General features: G+C 34.8%; 1 protein-coding gene across 2 annotated transcripts in view; it reads left to right on the forward strand.

Moving 5' to 3' along the window:
- The first annotated feature begins 7,463 nt into the window (after positions 1 to 7,463).
- The window catches only part of LOC145266710 (cysteine repeat modular protein A-like), a 199,509-nt gene continuing 183,506 nt past the window's right edge, over positions 7,464 to 23,466 (forward strand). For both annotated transcript variants that reach the window (XM_080122634.1, XM_080122635.1), the window contains exons 1-2: positions 7,464 to 7,612; positions 22,549 to 22,704. In XM_080122634.1, coding sequence (XP_079978760.1) covers positions 7,477 to 7,612; positions 22,549 to 22,704 — 292 coding nt within the window. In that variant the 5' untranslated portion in view covers positions 7,464 to 7,476. The remainder of the gene's footprint in view (positions 7,613 to 22,548; positions 22,705 to 23,466) is intronic.

The raw sequence follows: 23,466 nt of genomic DNA on the forward strand, positions 1-23,466 counted from the left end.
TCACCTTGATTTTGTTTCCTAGTGGCGAGAAGGTGACGAGCAAACACAGAATTTACCGGTTTTACATAGGTTGCTTGAAGGATGCTAATAGCCCTCTCGAATGTTGAACAGTGAGATATAAGAGAATAGACCTTCGGTGAGATGAAATTAATCAGAATACTTAACTTATTCGGAGGATTTTGAGGATGAGCGACTGTGAGAGAGTCTATGCCGTTGATGAGGGTACGATACCAATGATTCCATTCGTCAGCGGTTGTATCTGACGATCCTTCGAATTTACCAGGTCTCAGTATAGCATCCATTGTTGTTGTTAATTTTTAATTTTATGTTGAATAAATTGTAATGAAAAATAAAGACCTTTTAAGATATTAGAAAGGTTTTATTCAACATAAAATTCAGCAGGTACAACAATATGGTCGGTAATGAACGACTAAGCTGGGAAAGGGCGCCAATTTCGTTCTATTTGTAAACATCTGGTGCGCATGCGCACTAGCGCTCTAAACTCACAACAACTCTAAGTCTTCCTTGTGTTGTTGTTTGCTATCGCTAAAGACTAATATGTCATCTAGGTATATAAATACGCAGTCTAACTGTAAAAATATCTTGTCCATAAAACGCTGAAATGTAGCCGCAGTATTCTTTACACTGTGGAGAAATGCGTGACTTACCTGGATAGACCACGTGCGGGTCGGTCACCAAAAATAAATAAAAAGAAAGAAAAGAAATGGTCAAGACTCTTATTTATAGAGTAGTGATCACGTGAGTTAGAAGAATATGCAAATAGAGGTGAACGATTTTGCGATATAAAAAGCCTGTGTTGTTAAGAGGAGGGGCAGACTGTTGGCAGAAGTCAGTGCTGTCAGACGTGCTTTAGAGTTTTGTTATTATATGCTGTGTTCGATTGTTGGGAGAGAGAAAAGAGAAGAGGAGGAACCAAGAAGACATTCTGCAGATACTTGACTTTGTGTTGGTTTTAAGCTATTTCGGCGCTTGGTGTGCGGTTACTAACAATGGACAGATTCGACATTCGCTTAATACCCGAGTTCGACGGATCTACCACTGGACCGGCTGTCGTTGAATGGATTGAAAAGGCAGAGAAAATCTGTAAACTGTGCAAAATTAAAGAACCAGCCACAGTTATCCCTTTGAGGCTAACCGGAGGGGCCTATGCAGTCTACCAACAACTCGGGGATGAACCAGACTGGGATGAAATCAAGCAGAGCCTGTATACAGCGTTTGGTACAGATCCATTTGTTGCGTGGCAACAGTTCACGAGCCGGACACTTCAACCCAAGGAAACAGTCGACGTGTACCTAGCCGACCTGCGAAAATTATCTGTACCGTTTGGTGGGGTCAACGATAAAATATTAAGCTGTGCTTTTTTGGTAGGCCTACCCGAGGAGGTCAGTAAACTGTTGCGGGCATCATCAAGAATCGATGAATTGTCAACTGATGAGTTATTGGCCCGAGCTCGAAACATCTGTAAGGAACAGGAACCAATTGCAGCAGCAGCTCGTTTTCGACATGGAGGCAATGTGGACTCTCTTCCAGATAGTAATAAGCATGCCACCCCAGTGTGCTATAAATGTGGGGAGGCCAATCATTTTGCTAAAGAGTGCCGGAGTGATAGGAGAGGTGTATATCCACAATCAAAGAGACCAGTGCAATGCTATCGCTGCAATAAGTTTGGGCACATATCTCGCAACTGTTCGGGAAACGAAGTTGGGGGCAAGGTACTATCGCTACCCTTGCCCCCTGCCAACCAATAAACACAGGATTGCCTGTCATTAGCGTTAAACTTGATGATGTGCAGTGTTCAGCACTTATAGACACGGGGTGTTCCCGGTCTATAGTTAGTGCCCATTGCTGTCCGGTGTGGCGGAGGAACCCAGTTGGCGTTATGACCATCAATGGCTTATCACGGGTATGTTGTGGTGAAGGGACAGTCACAATCTGCACTGAGAAGGGTGACACAGCTAAAGTTGACGTTCTGGTGATGCAGGAGAAACCCCTTGGCTACGACATGTTGCTTGGAATTGATGCAATACAAGCACTAGGAGGCGTTACAATCACAGCAGCTAGAGGTATCAGGCTTGGAGAAGGGAAAGACGTCTGTGCAGCCATGTCGATTGAAGAAAAGGACTTCTGTGCTACATTTGATGACAACGAAAGGGTGTGGACTGCAAAGTGGAAATGGGCCATGGGCCAGGAACCAGATCGGCTGTGCAACACGATTCCAGAGTATGCAGTTTCTACCAAGAATAGGGCCGCATATGAAGAAGAACTTCAGATGTGGATTGACAACGGTTGGTTAATACCATACCCACAGGAACGTCTGGGACCACCCAAGGGATTAATTCCGCTCATGGCTGTTGAACAACCTACCAAAGAAAAAATTCGTCCCGTAATGGATTACCGAGAGTTGAATCGGCATGTTGATGCGTTTACCGGAAACGCAGATGTGTGCGCTGCTAAACTGAGAGAGTGGCGTCAAAAAGGGAGCAACGTAGCACTTCTGGATCTAAAGAGGGCCTACCTGCAGATACGTGTCCATGAGTCATTATGGCCGTTTCAGACAGTACTACTCAAGGGAAAACTATATTGTTTGACACGTTTGGGTTTTGGCCTAAACGTAGCACCCTTGATTATGACAACCATTATTAAAACTGTTTTGATGCAGGATGAGACCACAGCAAAAGCTGCTTCAGCCTACATAGATGACATCTATGTTAATGAGGACATAATGTCTGCGGATGCAGTTCGAATAAAACTGAAAGCGTTTGGGTTAATAAGCAAAGACCCTAAGCGCCTAAAGGATGGAGTGCCCGTGCTAGGCCTCGAGGTCTGGGAGGAGGGCAATACGTTGCGATGGAAACGAGGGAGCCCACTTCCAAAGTTACCCAATGTATTAACAAGACGTACTGTGTTTTCTATCTGTGGTAAATTGGTAGGACATCTACCTGTCTGTGGATGGCTCCGATCGGCAACAGGAGTGGTGAAAAGACGAGTGACTACAGTAACAAAAGGTCTTAATCTCGCATTGCAATGGCAGACTAATGTTGTGCATCTCCACACTGACTCATTGTGTGTTTACTATTGGTTAACCGACACCTTGACTGGAAAGGCTCGAGTTAAGACTAGAGCTGCAAGTGAAATGCTAGTACGAAGGAGACTAGCAATAATTAAGCGTCTAGTTGACGAATACAGCTTGCAGGTAGACATTACGTTAGTCTCGTCGATGCAGAATTTGGCTGATAGCTTGACTCGAGTACCAAAGAGGTGGATCGATGCAATGAGGCAGGGATCCGATCTTCAACAACAAACATGCGCGACTGTAACGGATCAATTAACACCTGACCAGATCCGTATGATACACCAGCAGATTGGACATCCTGGAATTCAGAGGACTGCATATTTTGTCCGAAGAGTATGCCCTGCAACTACAAAAGCATCAGTGAAAGCAGCCATACGTTCGTGTGAAGAGTGTCAGAGAATTGATCCGGCACCATCCCAATGGCAAAAAGGGAAGCTCGAGGTGGAGGGCAACTGGCAGCGAGTAGGGATGGACATAACACATTATGGGGGCAAACATTTTTTGACCATGACGGATTGTGGTCCGACGCGTTTCACAATATGGCGCCTGTTGACACGACAGGATGCAGCCAGCATTATACAACAGTTGAGAGCCGTCTTTTTTGAACGTGGTGCCCCGATTGAAATTCTGACTGATAATGCCGCCACATTTTGATGTCAAGAATTTCAGAAATTCGTGCACGAATGGGGGATTAAAATGCATTATCGGTGTGCATATTATCCCGAGGGTAATGGTATAGCAGAACGGTGTCACCGCACCATCAAAAGAATTGCAGCCAGGACGCAGTGCTCTATTCCAGAAGCTGTGTACTGGTATAATATAACACCCAAGGACAATGCAACACCAGCAACTGCACCAGCCAATGGGATTTACCAATATGAACAGCGTGTGAAAGGAGTTGATGCCATACCATCAGTGGTGAGTGTTGTCAATACACCATATCAGGTGGGAGACCTTGTTTGGATAAAACCCCCAAATGCTGGGTGCACTACGAAATTTTTCCGGGGAAAAATAGATGAAATCATAAGTCCTCAGACCATGTTGATTGGTGGCATACCACGTCACGTAAAAGATATCCGCCCTTGTTATACCTCTTCTGATTCTGAGGACGATGAGGAGGATCACACACCGTTCAGAGATGATCCTGATCACTTACTGCCCCTTCAGGTGAGCATAGAAACACCACCAACAGAACCAGATGAGGGAATGATGGGACATACTGATGACAATAGTGAGGAGAGCGATGGACACAAGGAAGTAATGCCTCATCGAAATACTCGACAGAGACGAATACTGCCCACCCCCCGTGATTGCGAAACCCAGCGAGAAGGGATGATGGAGCATACCGAGGAGATGACGCCTCCGATTCTTCGGAGAAGTACCCGACAAAGACGGATACTGCCCCCCTGCCCTGATTGTGAGACACCGCCTATGGAACCACGAGACGGGATAATGGAACAGACTGGTAGTAATGATGGTGGTAATGAAGAAAACAGCAATGAGGAAGTGCTTCTTCGAAGGAGTACCCGCCAACGACGATTGCCCGCATGTCCTGTTTGTGATCATGAGATCAGGGGGGAGTGTGGAGAAATGCGTGACTTACCTGGATAGACCACGTGCGGGTCGGTCACCAAAAATAAATAAAAAGAAAGAAAAGAAATGGTCAAGACTCTTATTTATAGAGTAGTGATCACGTGAGTTAGAAGAATATGCAAATAGAGGTGAACGATTTTGCGATATAAAAAGCCTGTGTTGTTAAGAGGAGGGGCAGACTGTTGGCAGAAGTCAGTGCTGTCAGACGTGCTTTAGAGTTTTGTTATTATATGCTGTGTTCGATTGTTGGGAGAGAGAAAAGAGAAGAGGAGGAACCAAGAAGACATTCTGCAGATACTTGACTTTGTGTTGGTTTTATAAACCAGCATTTGTATACTGCTCTTCTTCTTCTTTGGCCACTTACACCAGGGCTTGCATGTGCGAGCCTCTTCTGCAAAATAAATATGTGCTCTACACATCTTCGGTCGCTGTTTCCGTCGATATGGACGTAAACCAGCCGGGATGTTTTCAAAAGCGTGTCTGGTGGTACTATAATCGTTTGCCTTAGTATGACTTCTAACCGCCTGGAATACTGATTTATTCTCTATCAACGGCATCAAATTGTCGGAATTTCCTTAACGGCATCTCGGTGTGGGCTGCTACCACTGGTGCTATTTGCTTCGGAAGCGCACGTATAAACTTGTGGCGCATTATCTCTTCGCTCGCTCCTATCCTATTCGCGACCGTCACCATCTCAAGGAGGTATAACGATGGACGACTAGATAATGTAGTGGTCCTCATCAACTTCTCCAGGAGTTCGGGTCTGGTCTTTTCATAGGCAGATAACACCGATTCCTTTAATTTAGCGTAATTAAGTGACTGTAAGATTGCTGGGGGAATATTTGTCACTACGTCCGGTGGAAACGCGCTAATGACTGTGTAAAACTTTGTATCGTCGGTCGTCACGTGTCGGAGATGGAACTGCGCTTCTAATATAAAAAACCAACCGTTTACACTAGTCTCCATGAATTGTGGAGGTTTAATACTAACTTGCTGTGCATCCATTATTATTATTATTATTATTATTATTATTATTATTATTATTATTATTATTATTATTACTACTACTATGGTTATTAGCTACTATCAGTTAATATTATTTCTTCTTTTTTATTTACTTGTAATGGCGACTAAAGGAAATTGCTGGGGAAAAGGGGAAAAGTGTGATAGAAAGAGAGAGAGAGAAAAACGTACTCACCTGAGGTTAAATTCAGCCGTTACTGGGATTGATTATTATTAGTTTTTTGTTATATATATATATATATATATATATATAGTAAATGTTCTTCGGGGGGGGGGGGAGAGTTCGTCTGGTAAAATTTACCACGTATGTTCCAAAGATGGCGTATGTTGTCACGCACGTGCGTTTCAAAGAAAGTTTTTTTTTTGTGTGTGTGTGTGTGTCAGCACGCCGTTTGTGAATCTGTTTTAACTGCTCAGGCCGTTTTCGTCGGACAATAGTTTGTAGACCTGGTTCGAATTTAGCAATTTATCTGATGAAAATCACGTAAAATGACTTTTTTTTTCTTTAGTGTAAAACTGTTTCACAAAAATAGCAATGCATATATATACATATATATGACTGGCATTTCTTAGAAAGCGGATTCATATATACCTTATTTTTGTATGGTTTTACTGTTGTCCTCGAAACTTTTTTTTTCTTTCATTTTTTTTAATTTCTTTTTTTTACTCCGTCCCGTTCTCCTGGGGTTTTCTTGGAGATTGCGTGTATATACGCGCACAGGGTTCACCATATTATGGTATTATTACCATACATTAACATGGGTAGTAATTAGAGGTCACCATTTCGGTAGGCTCCCCACTTCGGGGCGCCTCCGATTACAGGGAGAACTGGAGCGCTGAAATAGAAATAAATACTGGTAAAAGAAGACATTGTCTTCTTATAACAATGGGGACGTGTAACGCGACTTTTTTATGAATTCATGAGGTTTTATATATACAATATATATGTGTGTTTTTCCGAAACTCGGGTTACAAAGAAAGAGTGCATTTTGTGAAGTCTGTATTAATGTTCAATGCTCCTCTTGGCTACCTAACGGGAGCTGAGGAGTGAGGCGTGTGCTCTGTCTCTAGTCGCCGTAGAAGTAAGGACGTTTCCTTCACTCGAATGTCCCATGTCAACCATTCTCGCTTTTCATTTGCTGGAACCTCTGATGACGTATAAGAAGAAAGGAAGGAAAAGAGAAAAGAGTAGGGAGAAAGAGAGAACTAAGGTTAGAATACAGCCTAGTCTCGTAGTAGTAGCAGCTCGCTACAAATGTATTGGTCTATTCAAAATTAATACAATTTACTTGCGTCACTATTTAAAAAAAATAGATTGGTCGGTTGGTTGGTTGGTTGGTTGTTTTTGTTTTACAGCATATCAACTCTTTTCAGGTTATTTAATGCCGAATCCAGTTATTTTGAAAAAAATTTTTTTAATAGAATATATTTGTCTTTTTATTTTCAAGCTGGTTTCTATTCAACCCATAGTTTGGCCCCTAACAGGTACTATCACTCTGCGTCAGAGTTGACCTGAGAGCAATGGCAATTAAAGGGTGGCTGAACACTCCCCAGAGCCAGCAAGCTGGAGCCTCACCATCGGATATAGTTTAAGGTCATATCCAGGACATATAGTCACAGAAAGAAAAAAAAGATAAATTCAACAGAATCCTATAGCTACAAGTGGGTCATTACTTTCCTACAGCAGTGTGTATTATTATTTTTAATGTTCTCATAATGTAATTTTGATTTTTTTTGCAGGGATTTGTAAACCTGGCTTCCAGCTTATGGAAAACGGAACATGCGAAGAATGTCCTCGTGGATATTATCGTCAATTTTATAATCAACCTTCTTGTATTTCCTGTGAAATAAGCAAAACGACCGAGACTGTTGGATCCAACTCACCTGAAAACTGCTCTATCCGTAAGTCATATCATTTTAATTTCAAAATATGGTGTCATGTAAAGGTACGTATATGATGATTGCGTCCTCTTCAAAAAGATTTGCTATATTTTCAGTTGATTGCTTTGTAGCTGTGTGCATGTAGGTGGCTTTTAACCCAACTTCAATCCTACATGAACGTTCACATATGTGACACAGAACCATTTTCTGTAAGGGTACTCGCATGTGAATACTGTGAATCCTCGAATGTCATGTTAGGCCATTTTTTTTATTTGTTGATTGTAATAGAAATCATCACTCTCGCAAACGACCTCATGTTTGCTTAAGCTGTAAAATACCAGCAGCAAATGTAGAAAAGAAAAGATAAACATACATTTTTAGGTCGCTAATTGGTGAACGTATGTCATTAATTTGAATATGTACACAATTGGTAACTATTAAATAGGACGAATTTTAAAGCATGGTAGTTGAGTGGAGTTTTTTGTTGAACAGCTTAGAACAAATGGTGAGAGACAATATCGAATACATGAGGATTTATTGCAAGTTGATTTCAAGTTGAGGAAAGAAAGGAAAAAAAGACTTTCGTATGTTGCATCGACAAGAGGACGGTTTGACACTGCCGGTCTTTTTTTTTTTTGTTCCTTTTTCATTATATACTGATTAGACCACAAATATGATAACTTAGTGTGAATTGAGAGGATTTACAAATCCAGTTTTAACAAAAGGGACCTATCACATACAATGCATTTCTGTTCCTCTTGCATATTCTCTAACATTATATTTTTATTCTGCGTTCTTAAACATGTTTTAAGACAAAATATACACTCCATTGTTTTTCAGAAAATCCTTAAACATCTTTCTTGATTTATGTTGTTGTCTTTTACCTCTACTTTACCATAGAACAGTTGTTTAGTTAGTCTTTCGTCCTCCATCCTAACCGGATGCTTAGTCTGCATCTGATTTTGAATGATTTTCATTTCTATACTGGTGCTATTTGACAGTTCAAGAATTATGGTGTCAGGCATACTACATAAATACTAAGCTTTGTTTTTTATGTGATTTCCCAATCTTACCTTACACGTTTCTCCAATTTGCCAAAAGCAGAACTGGCTTTGGCTATTCTGTGATTCATATCGAGAATACAGAACCTACTCTGCATACTATTAATATACACAAAGCTGTCCGTAACCTTTAACTTTTTCCATCAACCAAGATGTTTGGTTTAACATATGGCATTCCAAAAAGTAGAAATATATTTTCTTGATGCTGATGGTAAGCCGAAAAGCTATACATGCATAACTAGTTCAAAATCAATTGCATGCTGTCTTCTGAATGTGAAACAAGGTCTGCATCATCTGCATGTAAAAATTCAAGACCACACCCTAATATCGCAATTGCTAAAAGCATGCCCCAGCATCACAGCAAAATAAATAGAGAATAATATGGGAGCAAGGATATTACTTTGTTTCACACAATATTATCAATTGATATTGCATCAGGCAGAGACCCATTAAAGTTCACTCAGACATTGATGTTATAGTATAACTGCTGAAGTATCTCCACAAAACTTGTAGGATGGCCTAGTTTCCCAAGAATCTTCCCAAGTGTACTGTGATTCGTGATATCAAAAGTTTTGCTAGATCCATAAAAACTTGGTATAATGGCACAAGCAGTTTCATACAGTTTCTATTAACAGAGAATATCATGTCCATTGTGCCAAAACCAGGTCTAAAACAACATTGATTACCTGAGATGATAAACTCATGATATATACATATACGTATATATATACATATGTGTGTGTGTGTACACATATATATATATATATGTGTGTGTGTATATATGCATATGTCTGTATATATACATATGTGCATATATATACATACTAGCTGCACCCGGCCACGCGTTGCTGTGGCTCAGTTTGTTAAAATGGAACACATGTGAAAGTAGAGAAAAGTTTGATTCTTTTTTTCAAGAGAATGTACAAATTATCTTTTTTTAACAGATGTCAAGAAAATAAACAGAAAGATACTTCCATCATTAATTATGCAAAAAAAATAAATAAAATGTTGATTTAGTGTTTCAATATGCTTATAAATTACGATAAAACTTGCTGAGTATGCACTGTTTTACGGTTGTTGTAAAAACGGAATGGAAACCTTAATTTCGCTTCGTTTTAATCTTTCTTAATTTTTTAATTGTGCCCCCCTCAAACGAATATAATCAAAACAGTAACATTCAACAATTGTACTTTATGTATATAAAACACAAAATATTTATTTAACAAATTTTTCTTTTTTTAAAGTTAATAACGAAAGGGAAATAATTCCATTTTTAAACGAAAAAGTCAGTTTGGTATATCTTTTTGTTATTTTTTACATAAGACCAGCTTACCATTCATATTGGAAATGTCGCCATTTATAGGTTGTCGGGTACGTTTACAATGAATAAACACTCCAATCTAGTAGATGTATCAGAATTTTTGTAGGAATTTTTTACACCCCTATCACGAAACTACGAATAAAATATAAAAATCTCGTAATTTCTCTTTTAAAAGGGGGCTGTTTATTTTCTTTATGGATTATACTTCCAAAATAAACTATTAAAGTTGTTTTAAAAGTAATAGAAATATTGTTTTTTATTTAAAAAAAAAACAGTAAGGAATTTTACGAACTCAATATTTTTCAATTTTTAAACTTTAAACATCTATCAAAATTTTTCTATTGATTCTATTTTTACGATATTTTCAGGGTCAATGTGAAATTTTATGCTTTTTCCAATAAACCGAATATAATATTTTAGACAAACGTGTTTTTAATTCACGCCCCCTATTTTCAAGTGTCTAGTAAAAAGTAAATAATTAATTTACACACCAAAGTTTTATATATCACAAATTGAAGAGAAAAAGTCAATAAGTAATATATTCAAATTTAAAACAAAAAACGTAGTGTTTTTTAGAAATTTACCTGTAAAGTTCGAAGTTTAAAACCTTTTTTTAAAACCACGTTGTTTGTTTTTTCTTTTGTTTTTTTTTTATGAAATCTTGGTCCTTGCTCCTTTAATTGAAAAACAAATTAGGGCTTGAATTACATTTTTCGAGTAGTTATAAGCTTGGAAAGTCAGGGGGTAGAATAATTCACGCCTCCCATTTTGAAATGTCTATTAAAAAGTAAATAATTTATTCACCAAAGTGTTATATATCACAAATTGAAAAGAAAAGGTCAATAAATAATATATTCAAATTTAAAACAAAAAAAGTAGTTTTTTAGAAATTTACCTGTAAAGTCCGAAGTTAAAACCTTTTTTTTTAAACATGTTTTTTTTAATGAAATCTTGATCCTTGCTCCTTTAATTGGAAAAAAAATAGGGCTTGAGTTACATTTTTCGAGGAGTTATAAGCTTGGAAAGACGGGGTGGTATTATTCACTATTTTTCACGAAATTTCTTACACACCTACCAATCTACCCATGTTAAGAACGGCTTTCGGAATATACATAAACTATCACACACATATATGTATATGTATATATATATATATATATATATATATATATATATATATATATATGCGTGTGTGTGTATGTGTATGTGCATGTATGTGTGTATACATAGGTATATTTATATGTATAAAAAAAGGAGAACGTCTACCTAAACCACTAACTTAGTTCTAAAACAGATCCTTTGTTTGATAAAATACATGCCCATTGGCTTATAGGAAGGGGCGTGGTGGATACTAGAAAGCTGATTGGCCAACTAGAAATCCTCAACATATATAAAAACAAGAAGCAACCACAGAATTCGCGCATAAGCCTGACGAATCCTATAGTTGGATGAAACGCAGAATATTCAGTGTAGCTTAATCGCCATATATATTTTATAAATTACTATATATATATATATATATATATATATATATATATATATATATATATATATATATATACCGATTCAGGTTTGAGGTGCTCAAAAGTCAGAACTAATGAAGACCACGAGGTTATTAAATAGTGCTCAATAAAAAGAGCAAAATATCTTTTTATTGTTTGGAGTAAAGAGTTACATATGGTCGCTACAAATAGTGTTTAGACCCAAACTTGGCAGAGAAGTTTGGTAGAATTTTATGCGTCAACTCGTTGAACTTTGACCCCTTGAAAGCCAAATCTCTGGCCGAAAGCAGATTAAAAAGATTTATCCAAATAACAATACCCCTTATGTCAAATCTAATGTCTGTAGACTGAAAATTGACAAAGTAATTTGGTAGGGAAATATACTCACACACACACACACACAGATGCATACAGACAATTTCACTTTTATTGATATGCTAGCATGGGTGCCCGGCGTTGCCCGGGTATTTGGAGGTGTATGTTGAGCAAAGAAAAAAAAGCGGTCAATTTTTTTAACTTTGATCCCTATTATGACCCCGTAAAATGTATGGTTTTAGGCTCAAATCAAGTTAAATTAGATCCATTTCCAAGGAACCTATATCAAAAAATTCAAGTGTTTAGACCCAAAATTGTCGGATGAGTTTGGTAGAGTTCTCAAATGTCAAATCATTGAACTTTGACCCGTTAATCGAAAATTTCTGGCCGAAAACCGATCACATCGATTTTCCCGAATCTCAGTACCCTGTATATAAAATTTCGAGTCCGTACACATTAAATTGACAGAGTTATCGCGTAGGGAAATGTACACACACAGATACACAGACAGACAGATACTCAGACACGTTCACTTTTATAGATAGATAGATAGATAGATTAAACAAAAAAATTATACGTATAAATAATATATATGGAAACAATTTTGTGTTTACTGTAAAGATTTTACGCAAATATTATGCAAGTATAAATCATGTAGAATATCTGCATGAATATAATTACACGTAATAATAAACTCTAGATAATCATCCCATAAGAAAACCGAAAAAACTAATAGGGAATTAATTAAAATGGATGTTTTAATGAATATGCAAATTAGCTATACCTTTTGCTAGTGAATGCATTTCCACGACCCATATATAAGAACATTGCATCTTCTTTTTTAAATAAATAGAAAAGAGGATTTTTAATATGAATATCAAAAAACACAAAAGAAAAATAAACTTATAGGTGTATAGATAGATTAAATAAGCGTTTATATATTAAATTATTAAGATACAAATTAATAATTGATTTGGTACAACCAGTAAGTATATTTAAATCCATAACTTTACTAAGACGATAGAATATCTGTACGCATGTGTGTATTTTCGTGTACATTTGCATATGTGTATGTTTGTCTGCACATATATATGTTTGTGCATGTATGTGTATGAATGTCGTATGCATTGATATATATATATATATATATATATATATATTTGTATGTGTATATGATGTTTGGTTGTATGTGGGTATACACATATATACATGTATGTTTGTTTATAGTTATATATATATATGTGTGTGTGTGTGTTTAGTGTATGCGTATTGATATTGTGTCAATATTTCTATGTATGCTCCGTGTATATATACATATGTATGAGTAATATACCTAATACACCCATATAATTAAGTATCCCATTTATTTAAATCTACCACTAACAACTAAATAAGTATGAAATGCTAATTTTCCATAATTATATCATGCTAACCAATATTACTAGAACACCCTCAATAAAATTACTAACCAAGCTCTGATCGTTATTTCTCTAATATACTTTCTGCAGTTCTACATTCATACTAAATATATCGGCTTAAATAGTTTCACTGTACTTATTTCCTAACATATATTGGAAATTATCCAACTAAAGAGTCCCAATAATACAATTTAAATTAATACTTTCAAAGATATATAAAATACTAAGAGGACATGACGTTTTTATAAGGATAAATTAAGTTCCTAAAACATATACTCTATAATTTTGGAAAAAGACTGCTAAACTGCAGAAATTAAGGTTAACCGTAAAATGTTTTTTAAATTCTTTGGAAAATCCTTCGAAATTATTGAGATAAAAAACACCCTTTATATACCAAAACTTAAGTAAAAAAAATTATAAGTTTTAATAAAAGAAATAAAAGAATTAAAATAAGTAGATTATAAAAATAATGAATCACAATTTTTTTAAAATAATAATAATAAACATATCAATACTTATATAAATAAAAAAAATTATCTATACATGGACTTATGCTTATGTGCGTGTGTCTCTGCGGGTATATCTGTATACGTGTATATTTGTGTGCGTGTCTATATGTGTGTGTGTGTGTTTGTATGTATATGTATGTGTATATATAAAGCTAAAATAACTACTACTTGATAAGCTTAAATATTCTAACTTGGATAAATAATTGATAGACAATATGACCCAATTTAGTTAAACTTTTTTTCTATAGGTGAAACACTTCTAAATGACTTGGATTATAATATTGTTAATAACGTCGTCTGCTACTTTCGTTAATGATGTAATGGAATAACCTAACATCCCTTCATAGATGAAATGAACTATAGATATGACACTCTCACGTGATTGAGGCAGAAGGAAAAAAGACAGGAAGAGAATAAGAAAATATGTCGTGTAACACTTATGTTACATGTATTTCCTTGTAAATAAACCCCTTTGTCTTTCACCCAAACCCCCGTGTTTCTTGCTGTATTCTTATTTAAAGTAAGGATATAACAAATGGCGACAAGATTCGAATTCACAAAAAGGAAACTTTAAACCAAACCAAAAAGATATTGGACAACGAAGAAAAAAACTGTGAGGAAAAATTCAACTACTGGGGGAAAAGGCTAAGATACGCATAAAAAGTAAGTTATATATTTTTTAATTCAGTCTGTTACGGTCCTACTGAAAAAAAGAGAAATTGACATTTCACGAATCATTGAAAAGAACAATTTTTCTCGGAACGGAAGTAAGTTGTCCATTTAAAATTTCTTTTTTTTCATAAGAAAAAAATACGGCGGAAAAGAACGTGCGTATGCTGTTGGTTTGGTGTCAATTTCGTGTGTGTAACCCCCTCCAAAAACCTTATCTACAATAGAATGTTTTTTTGTGTGTGGTTAAAAATAAACTATTCAGTGAATTTATTTAATGCTTTGTGCAGGTACTGTTAACATTTTGTTTTATTTTACTGTATTTAAAAAAAAATTTCAACATGGAACAATTAGCCGAGTTTACAAAAAACTATACAATTAGCACTGGCGGCCCAACTAAGCCGGATGGATTTTTTACAAAAAGAACAGTTAAAACAAAATGAAGTATTAAAAACAATATTAATGAAACAAGAAGAAAAAAAGGATTGTCGGTTCACCCCGGAAGGAATTGCAAATTCGCTGACAGAATTTTTATGTGAACCCACTAATAGCTTAACGTTCCAGCATATTATCGTAGATACGAAAATATGTTTTCCAAACGATGCCAGGCCTGGTCGGTTGAAGAAAAAATTATTTTACTGTTGCAAAAACTGGGTTCCCATGAAAATACCAAGTATACCAATTTTATACTCCCAATGAAATCCGAAGATATTTCTTTTAAAGAGACTATAGAAATTTTATCGAACATTTTCAGGGAACGGGATAGCTTATTTTATACTTGTTATAGGTGTTTAAATATTTTGAAACAAGATGATGAAGACCTATGCTGGGAGATTAAATGCTAAATGCGAGTTATTTAAGTTGAAAGACCTAAAAGAGGACATGTTTAAATGCTTGATATTTGTGCAAGGGTTAAAATTCTCGAAGGATAAAGAGATTCGTTCTAGGATAGTATCCATTATGAACCAAGACATAGAAATAACCTTACAGAAAGTTACTGAGGAATGCCAGAAACTGTTAAATGTAAAACAGGATATTACTAGTATCGAAGAGAAAAATGTTGACAAAATACAAAGGTGACCACTATGTAAAAAAATACATAAGACGTGTGGAGGAAAGAATCACTTCACAAAAGAGTGCTACTTCAGAAGCAAAATATGCTATAAGTGTGGGCATAAAGGACACAAGTCAACAGTATGCAAAAAGAAGAAATACTATAAGCCTGAAATAAAGACTATTGATTCTAAAAAGAGCCCATGTATGGTAAAAAAAGGAAATATGTTGAAGTTAGAATTAATGGCCGGAAAGTAAACTGTCTTTTGGATACTGGAATTGACATATCCTTAATTGATTAAACAACATGGAAGAAAATTGGTTCTCCAAAGCTGCAAAATACAAAGAAAATTACCAGAGGAATGTCTAGAAATAGATTAAAATTTAAGGGTGAATTTTATACTAATGTGACCCTGAATGAAAATACTGTAAAAACTAAAATGTATGTGATACCCGGAAAAATTCTAATCTATTCGGTATATATTTGATGATACTTTTCAATTTATGGGAGAAACCAATAAACTCATTTTGCAAAAGAGTAAATTTGACAGGATCTGAAAGTCCCAAACTGCCAGGAAGATTTTCTGAAGGTCTGGATTGCTGCACTAAAAGGGAAGTGAAATTTGAACTGAAATATGAAGCGAAACCGGTGTTTAAACCCAAAAAGGAAGGTTCCGTATTTGGCATTAGAAACAATTGAGAAAGAATTAAATAGACTCTAAGAAATTGGAGTAATAAAAAAGTGGACTACTCTGAATGGGCATCACCCACAGTTTATGTGAAAAATAAAAATAAAAAAATCAGGCTGTGTGGAGATTTTTCGACGGGACTGAATGATTGCTTAAAGGATCATAACTATCCACTCCCTATCCCTGAGAAAATATTTTATAAGTTAAATGGAGGAAACATTTTCACAAAAACCAGAAGCATATTTGCAGGTCAAAGTCCACTAAGATTGTTCTAAATACCTGACAATGAATACTCATAAAGGATTATTTTCCCTAAAACGATTGCCGTTTGGGTTGAAAGTAGCACCAAATTTATTCCAACAAATTATGGATGCCATGCGAGCAGGCTTGGATTTTGCAATAGCTTATTTAGACGACATTTTGATAAGAAACAAAAATGTTGAAGAACATGAAAACCATATTTGTAAGGTAAAGTGGCTCTCATAAATGTAATTTTGATATGGACAAGATTAAATATTTGGGACAAATAATTGATTGGAAATGTAGAAGATCTAATCCAAATAGGACAGAAGCAATTAGAGACATGCCTAGACCAAATAATGTAGTAAAGTTACAGTCATTCTTGGGTCTAGCAAACTACTATAATTCATTATATCCCAAATATGCATGAACTAAGAGCACCATTAAATGAATTATTGAAGAAGAATAAAAAAAAACTGGCTCTGGACGAAAGAATGTGAAGAAGCATTTCAAAAAATTAAAAGATGTTTGTTATCGGATCTAGCGTTAGCACATTACAACCTGAAAAAGGATATAATTGTAGCGGCAGATGCGAGCGAATACAGTTTAGGAGCGGTGCTTCTACACAGAATGGAAGATGGATCTACTAAACCAATTTCTCATGCCTCGAGGGTTTTATTACCTGCTGAAAGAAAGTACAGTCAGATCGAAAAATGAGAAAGTTTCATAGATTCATTCATGGAAGATCTTTCGTCTTAGAAACGGACCATAAACCATTACTATCGATTTTTGGTTCGTAAAAAGGGATTTCTACTCATACGGCAAGTAGATTACAGAGATGGAGTATTATTTTGCTCAATTACGATTTCAAAATGAAACCCCTAGCATCTAGTAAAATTGCACATGCAGATGGTTAGTCGAGATTGATCCCCAGTAAAACTGAATTGGAAGAAACTGTTACAGCAGCACTAAAAGAAGAAAATGAACAAACATATATATTAATAAATACTGTTAGGGAACTTCCTGTTACACTTGAGAAATAAAGAAAGCAGCGAAAATAGATAAATATATTAACAAGATAAAAAAAAACAAGTGGGACAAAACGAAAAGAATAGAAAAGGAGTAAAAGTGTTTCCATTTTCTATGTGTGATGAAACTCTGATGTACGCAGACAGAGTGGTAATACTGCAAGTATTACAAAAGAAAATTCTAAAGGAATTCCACATGGGACATCCTGGAATCTCCAGAAGGCCCTAATGAGGGGATTCACATACTGGCCTGGAATGGATCAGGACATTGAAAAAATGGTGAAATTATGTAAAGGTTGTCAACTAGTCGCGAGATCCCCCCCCCACATGGACGCAACCTTGGCCTAAAACAGAAGTACCCTGAACACGCATCCATATCGATTACGCAGGACCACTGAAGCGATATTATTACCTAGTAATCGTAGATAGTATGTCAAAATGGTCAGAAATTTTTAAATACAGACACCCTACAGTGGCAAACACATAAAAGCGCTGGACGAGGTATTTAGTCGGTTCAGAGTTCCAAAAACAGTTGTTAGTGATAATGGCACTATGTTCACAGGTCAAGAATTCAAGCACTACTGTGAGGCACTGGCCATTGAACACATTACAACACAAACTTTTAACCCTCGATCAAACGGACAAGCAGAAAGATTAGTCGATACTTTTAAACAAGCTTTAAAAAAAGAATAATAACATCGACACGGAAGAAAAAGGCATTAAAAAATTCTTAGCAACATACAGGATAACACCAAATCCAAATGCTAAATTATCCGCAGCTAAAATTATGTTTACCAAGAAGGTACGGTCGGTGTTCAACCGGTTAATCCCAAGAGAAAAAGTGAAAAAGTATCAAGGATAATGTAAAGTACAAGACATATAATGACGGGGATAAAGTTTTCTTCCAAAATTATCGGGTAGAGAAGATTTTTGGGGAAAAGGCATAATCTCAAGAAGAATTGGGTTACATTATAAAAGGGCAGACTTTTTTCCACAAAAAACATATTAACCAACTGAGACCCCAATACATAGAAACAGTCAGAAACCAAAGGTTACCAATGGAAGTGCTATATGACACTTTCCATATACAACCTCCAAACAAGGAAGTACCAGTAACTCAGAAATCACGTCACTCTCCAAAAGTAAAAACATCAGCAAACACAAATGGTGAGGAGAAGTGAAAGGAAAAGGAAAAGGACCGAATTTTTGGACAAAGCCTAAAAAGGAAAAAATGGTAGAAGCTAAATTCTATGGAAGAATTTAGCTTGGGATGAAGGTGATGGAATGGAATAACCTAACATCCCTTCATAGATGAAATGAACTATAGATATATTGACCCTCTCACGTGACTGACAGAGAAGGAAAAAAGACAGGAAGAGAATGAGAAAAGATGTCGAGTAACTCTTATGTCACATGTATTCCCTTGTAAATAAACCCCTTTGTCTTTCACCCAAAACCCCGTGTTTCTTGCTGTATTCTTATTTAATGTAAGGATATAACAGTTAAATACATGCAAACCGTTTGCACCCTTCCTTTCTCCTTTTCTTCCTCTTAGTGTATTCATACCCCTCTCTATATCTTTATATTACCCCTTATTATCACTCTCTCTAACTTTTCACATTAAACTATCCTTATTCTTTAACTGAAAGTTGATTTTTGTAATTAATTTAAACCCATAAGAACTTTAACTTTTCTTCACACCAGTCATGGAATATTTTCTCTCATCAAAATTTGAAAATGGTCTTGAACCTTTTTAATTATTGTATTTTAATTCTTCTTGCTTGATGAGATCAAATATGATTGAAACGGTCTGCACATCGTAGCAAAATATGACTATATTTACATAAAGAATAATGATTATATATATATATATATATATGGATAGATATATTGATAGATAGATAGAATATAAGTGATAATATGTGTGAGGACACTTCTCAACCTATATACTCAACGAATCATTAATTTACAGACTTGAAATTTGGTATATAGGATAATCAGACATGTGGAATGATTTTCATTTGTTTTCATCTGAAAAAAGAGTTGCTAAGGGGTTAAAATTTAAAAATTGGTACGTGGGAATCATCAAATGGTTATCTATTTGCAAACTGTTACACGAATGCGGCCTGCTAGTATATCATATAAATCATGAAGTAAAAAGTAAGTTTACAAGCCAAAAGCTTCTGTAAACTCAGAGTGAATATAAATACTACTATTTATGTATTTGTATAGTAATCCCAACTAAATAAAAATAACTCAATAAAACTAAGTTAAAAAATAAAGCGTGTCATAGAAGAGAACCATTTTAGACTGTAAATTATATTTTACATGAAGTTAGTGTTCAACAGGATACTCAAATAAGAAATATTAAGATTTCCTTAATCTGCAGAGTTTACAAGAAATGCGTTCTTCGCATCAGAAGAAAGATATTGACAAATGACTATTATACCAAACCTATGAATTTGCTGGTACTGACATAAATTGAAACTTCTAATAGGATTTTTCCAAACATTTCCAATAAAAAGGTTTTATGTAGAAGTGCATGAAGCTCTTCTAACTTTAAGAAACCAAAAGTTGTACATAAAACCATTAAGACTGCAAATAATGTTGGAATTTTTCCAAATAATGAAACGTTTGTACATAGAATATATATATATGTAGTCCAGGATTATCAAATTTGCGTATGAACCTTTAGCATAAACTCAACTGCACATCGCCATTTTAGTCTCTCTATTGTTAAATAAATGGATTTTACAAAAGGCTTGATGTATGGACGTTTCTGAGGCAAGTCATTTCACAATCATTGCAATTATACCAACAAAAACTGAATACCACTATATTCACAGACGGACTTAAAAACAAGAAAGAAGCAGAGTGTACAGTTGTACATGAGAGGTTAATTATCCAACAACTTTTTTCTAAAGGAATCTATATTTCATGCCACAGGTTTAGCATCTCACTAAGTAAAAGAAATAACTTGATAATTTTTTTCCAATCCTTGTGAGTTTCAACAACATTGAAAAATAGAAAATTTGATGACCCATTGATCATTAAAATGTACAATGATATCATTGCTGGACATCAAAGATATTATAAATTGTTGGATCCCAAGTTACATAGAAACCCAAGGAAATGATATGGCTGACAAAAGAACCCGCTTCATCAACAAATTTAAATTTGCATACACACGTAAAAGAAAAACATCCATGTTGATATTTACCTCCCTCCCTACTTGGTGAAATGTGACACATGAACGGAAGATTGGGCAAAATTGAGCCAGCACCCCTACAGATTGAGCCTTCTGATCCTGTAAACAATATCTGCATAATTCTGTCAGCATCCCCAATGCAAATGCCTCAGACAAAAAAAAAACAACAATAAACTTTTCCACCCAAAAACCGAGAAGCAAAGCCCAAAACAGATGTCTTGGCCTTACAATGGCCCAGTTTCTGGCAGATTGATTGTCAAGATTCAGATCTTATCCCGATGTGTACTTCCAATCGCAGTTAAATACCAAATGAATGATGCAAGTCAGTACAGTTGTATATATCCTCAAGAAATCTAGTCAGTAACATTGATTGTGGACACACAAAAGACACTATTAGTTCTTTCTTCATAAGAAGACGCTATCATGGCGTCCTATACAGCGTGAAACAAACATTCTACTGATGTTATAAAGGAATTATTTAATGACGTCAGAATAGAAATGATGATGTCTTTTTAAAATAGTAGATTTATACCTTAAAATATAAGTCCAATAATGTAAACTGCCCCGTGAATTTAAAAAACATAATGAACTTTTTATCCACACAATATATATATATATATATATATATATATATATATATATATATATATATATATATATATATATATATATATATATGAAGCGCACGTAGAGTACTTTTGAGTCTATATGAAAAAAAAAATCCGCAAATAATCTATACGCCAGACTGAATTTGTTGTTTGAAAATATTCTAAACCTCAAACACAAAATCCTTTTATCAAGATAAATGAAGTCAGTATTAAAGTATCTGATGGCTATAACTGTTATGGGTGACTTTGTTCACTTCAAGGACAGAAAAGTCGGCCTTTTCATTGCGAGGGGAATAACTCATTTTTAAATTCACTTTCATTTTATTATTTTTATTTTAGACTGGGTTTAACACTTTATAAAACTGGACCACATTTATCAAGGATGGACATTAAACACTGGTCATTATCATTGAAACGTGACTCCTTTTGAAAACAATGTTTTTATATTATTGTAAATTTTTACCATAAAATCATTATAACTTTTTCCTTGAAAATTATACATCCAGCACTTAGTCTTTAATATTATCGTTCCACAATTTACTTGCATATAGGTTAATTATACATACTTTAATGGAGATATATCTTTGACATACTTGTTATTATGATTGTAAGTGTTAGGTGCCAATGGAGTAATTTTATGCAATTTCTGCCATTAGCCTCATCAGTGTGGAGCAAGGAAAGTTAATCATGCATGTCTATGACGTAGTATGATGAGGTGTGGAAATGAAACCTAGCAAGTGATTTTTAAAGACATCTGTTGCAAAGAGCGAAATGATATGAAAATAATACAGTGGATGTCTAATATGAGTCTCAGTGACGGGCTTAGTTCTTGAAATTAGAAAAGATTATATCTGAACAATATTGGGAGAAGTGTGCAGAACAGGAGACTTCGTTGGTTTGGTCACATTGAAATAATAGATGAATGAATGAGAGTTTTTGGGTTGGTAAATGTATAACCGTTAAGATAGCAATGTCAGTGACAGGACAAGGTATAGGTAAAAATGGGAGGAAGTGATAAGGATACACTTGAGGGAAAAAGGGATAAAAAAAATGACCTGGCTAGAGATAGGTTAGTTTGAAAGTCGATTTCTAAAAGAACTAAAATTATTTTGCTAACACTGAGTTTGAATAACGCTTTTACATGCATGACGAGCAAATATTCCTTAGCTACAACAGATCAAAAAATACAAAAGTATTTGAGGTGGATAAAAAGGAATGGGTTTATTTTCCTGGTACTGAGTTCGAATGATTCATTTTAGCTGAGTATTACACAAAAGTAAAATCTTGAAATAATATCTGGAAATAAATTTATTTTGTTTTTCTTTAATATTCTTAGCTGCTTGCAAACAAGGGGAATTCTTGAATGGAACCATTTGTCGTGATTGTCCTGCTGGAACATATCAAGATGAAATATGGCAAGAGTTCTGCATTGAATGCCCTTCAAATACATCGACACGTGGAGATGGTAACAAAGATAATTCTTCTTGTGAAGGTAGGTTTCGAATCTGCATATTCGAACATTGGATTGAAGTGAAAATATTTTTACTAGCAGGTCTACACGGCATTACCCGGGTTTATGAAAAAAAATGAACGCGTTCAAAACACAAACGTAATGAACTAAAATAAAAAAGGATTTCAAAAATTTTTTGTTATATGAGTTAAACTTAAAATTTTTTTTGTTATATGAGTTAAATTTAAAAAAATTTTTTTATATGAGTTAAATTTTAAAATTTTTTTGTTATATGAGTTAAATTTAAAAAAAAATTGTTATATGAGTTTAATTTAAAATTTTTTTTTATATGAGTTAAACTTAATATTTTTTTTGTTATATGAGTTAAATTTTAAAAAAATTTTGTTATATGAGATAAATTAAAAATTTTTTTTGTTATATGAGTTAAATTTTAAAAAAATTTTGTTATATGAGTTAAATTTTAAAAAAAAGTTTGTTATATGAGTTAAATTTAAAAAAATTTGTTATATGAGTTAAATTTTTGAAAAAATTTGTTATATGAGTTAAACTTTCAAAGCATTTTTGTTATATGAGTTAAACTTAAAAAAAATTTGTTATATGAGTTAAATTTTAAAAAAATTTTGTTATATGAGTTAAACTGAAAGGAAGCTTCGGCTAGTGATAAAAAGAAATTATTCTTCAGAAGACAATGGTGTAGAGCAATGTACTTTATCAAACGTTTTAACTGCAGGTGTCGCTATTAAACTAAAAATTATTGAAATGTCTTCATTTTAACAACATTTT

Source organism: Euprymna scolopes, chromosome 41 (genome assembly GCF_053919585.1).
Source record: "Euprymna scolopes isolate OS-2025 chromosome 41, ASM5391958v1, whole genome shotgun sequence".
NCBI lineage: Eukaryota > Metazoa > Mollusca > Cephalopoda > Sepiida > Sepiolidae > Euprymna > Euprymna scolopes.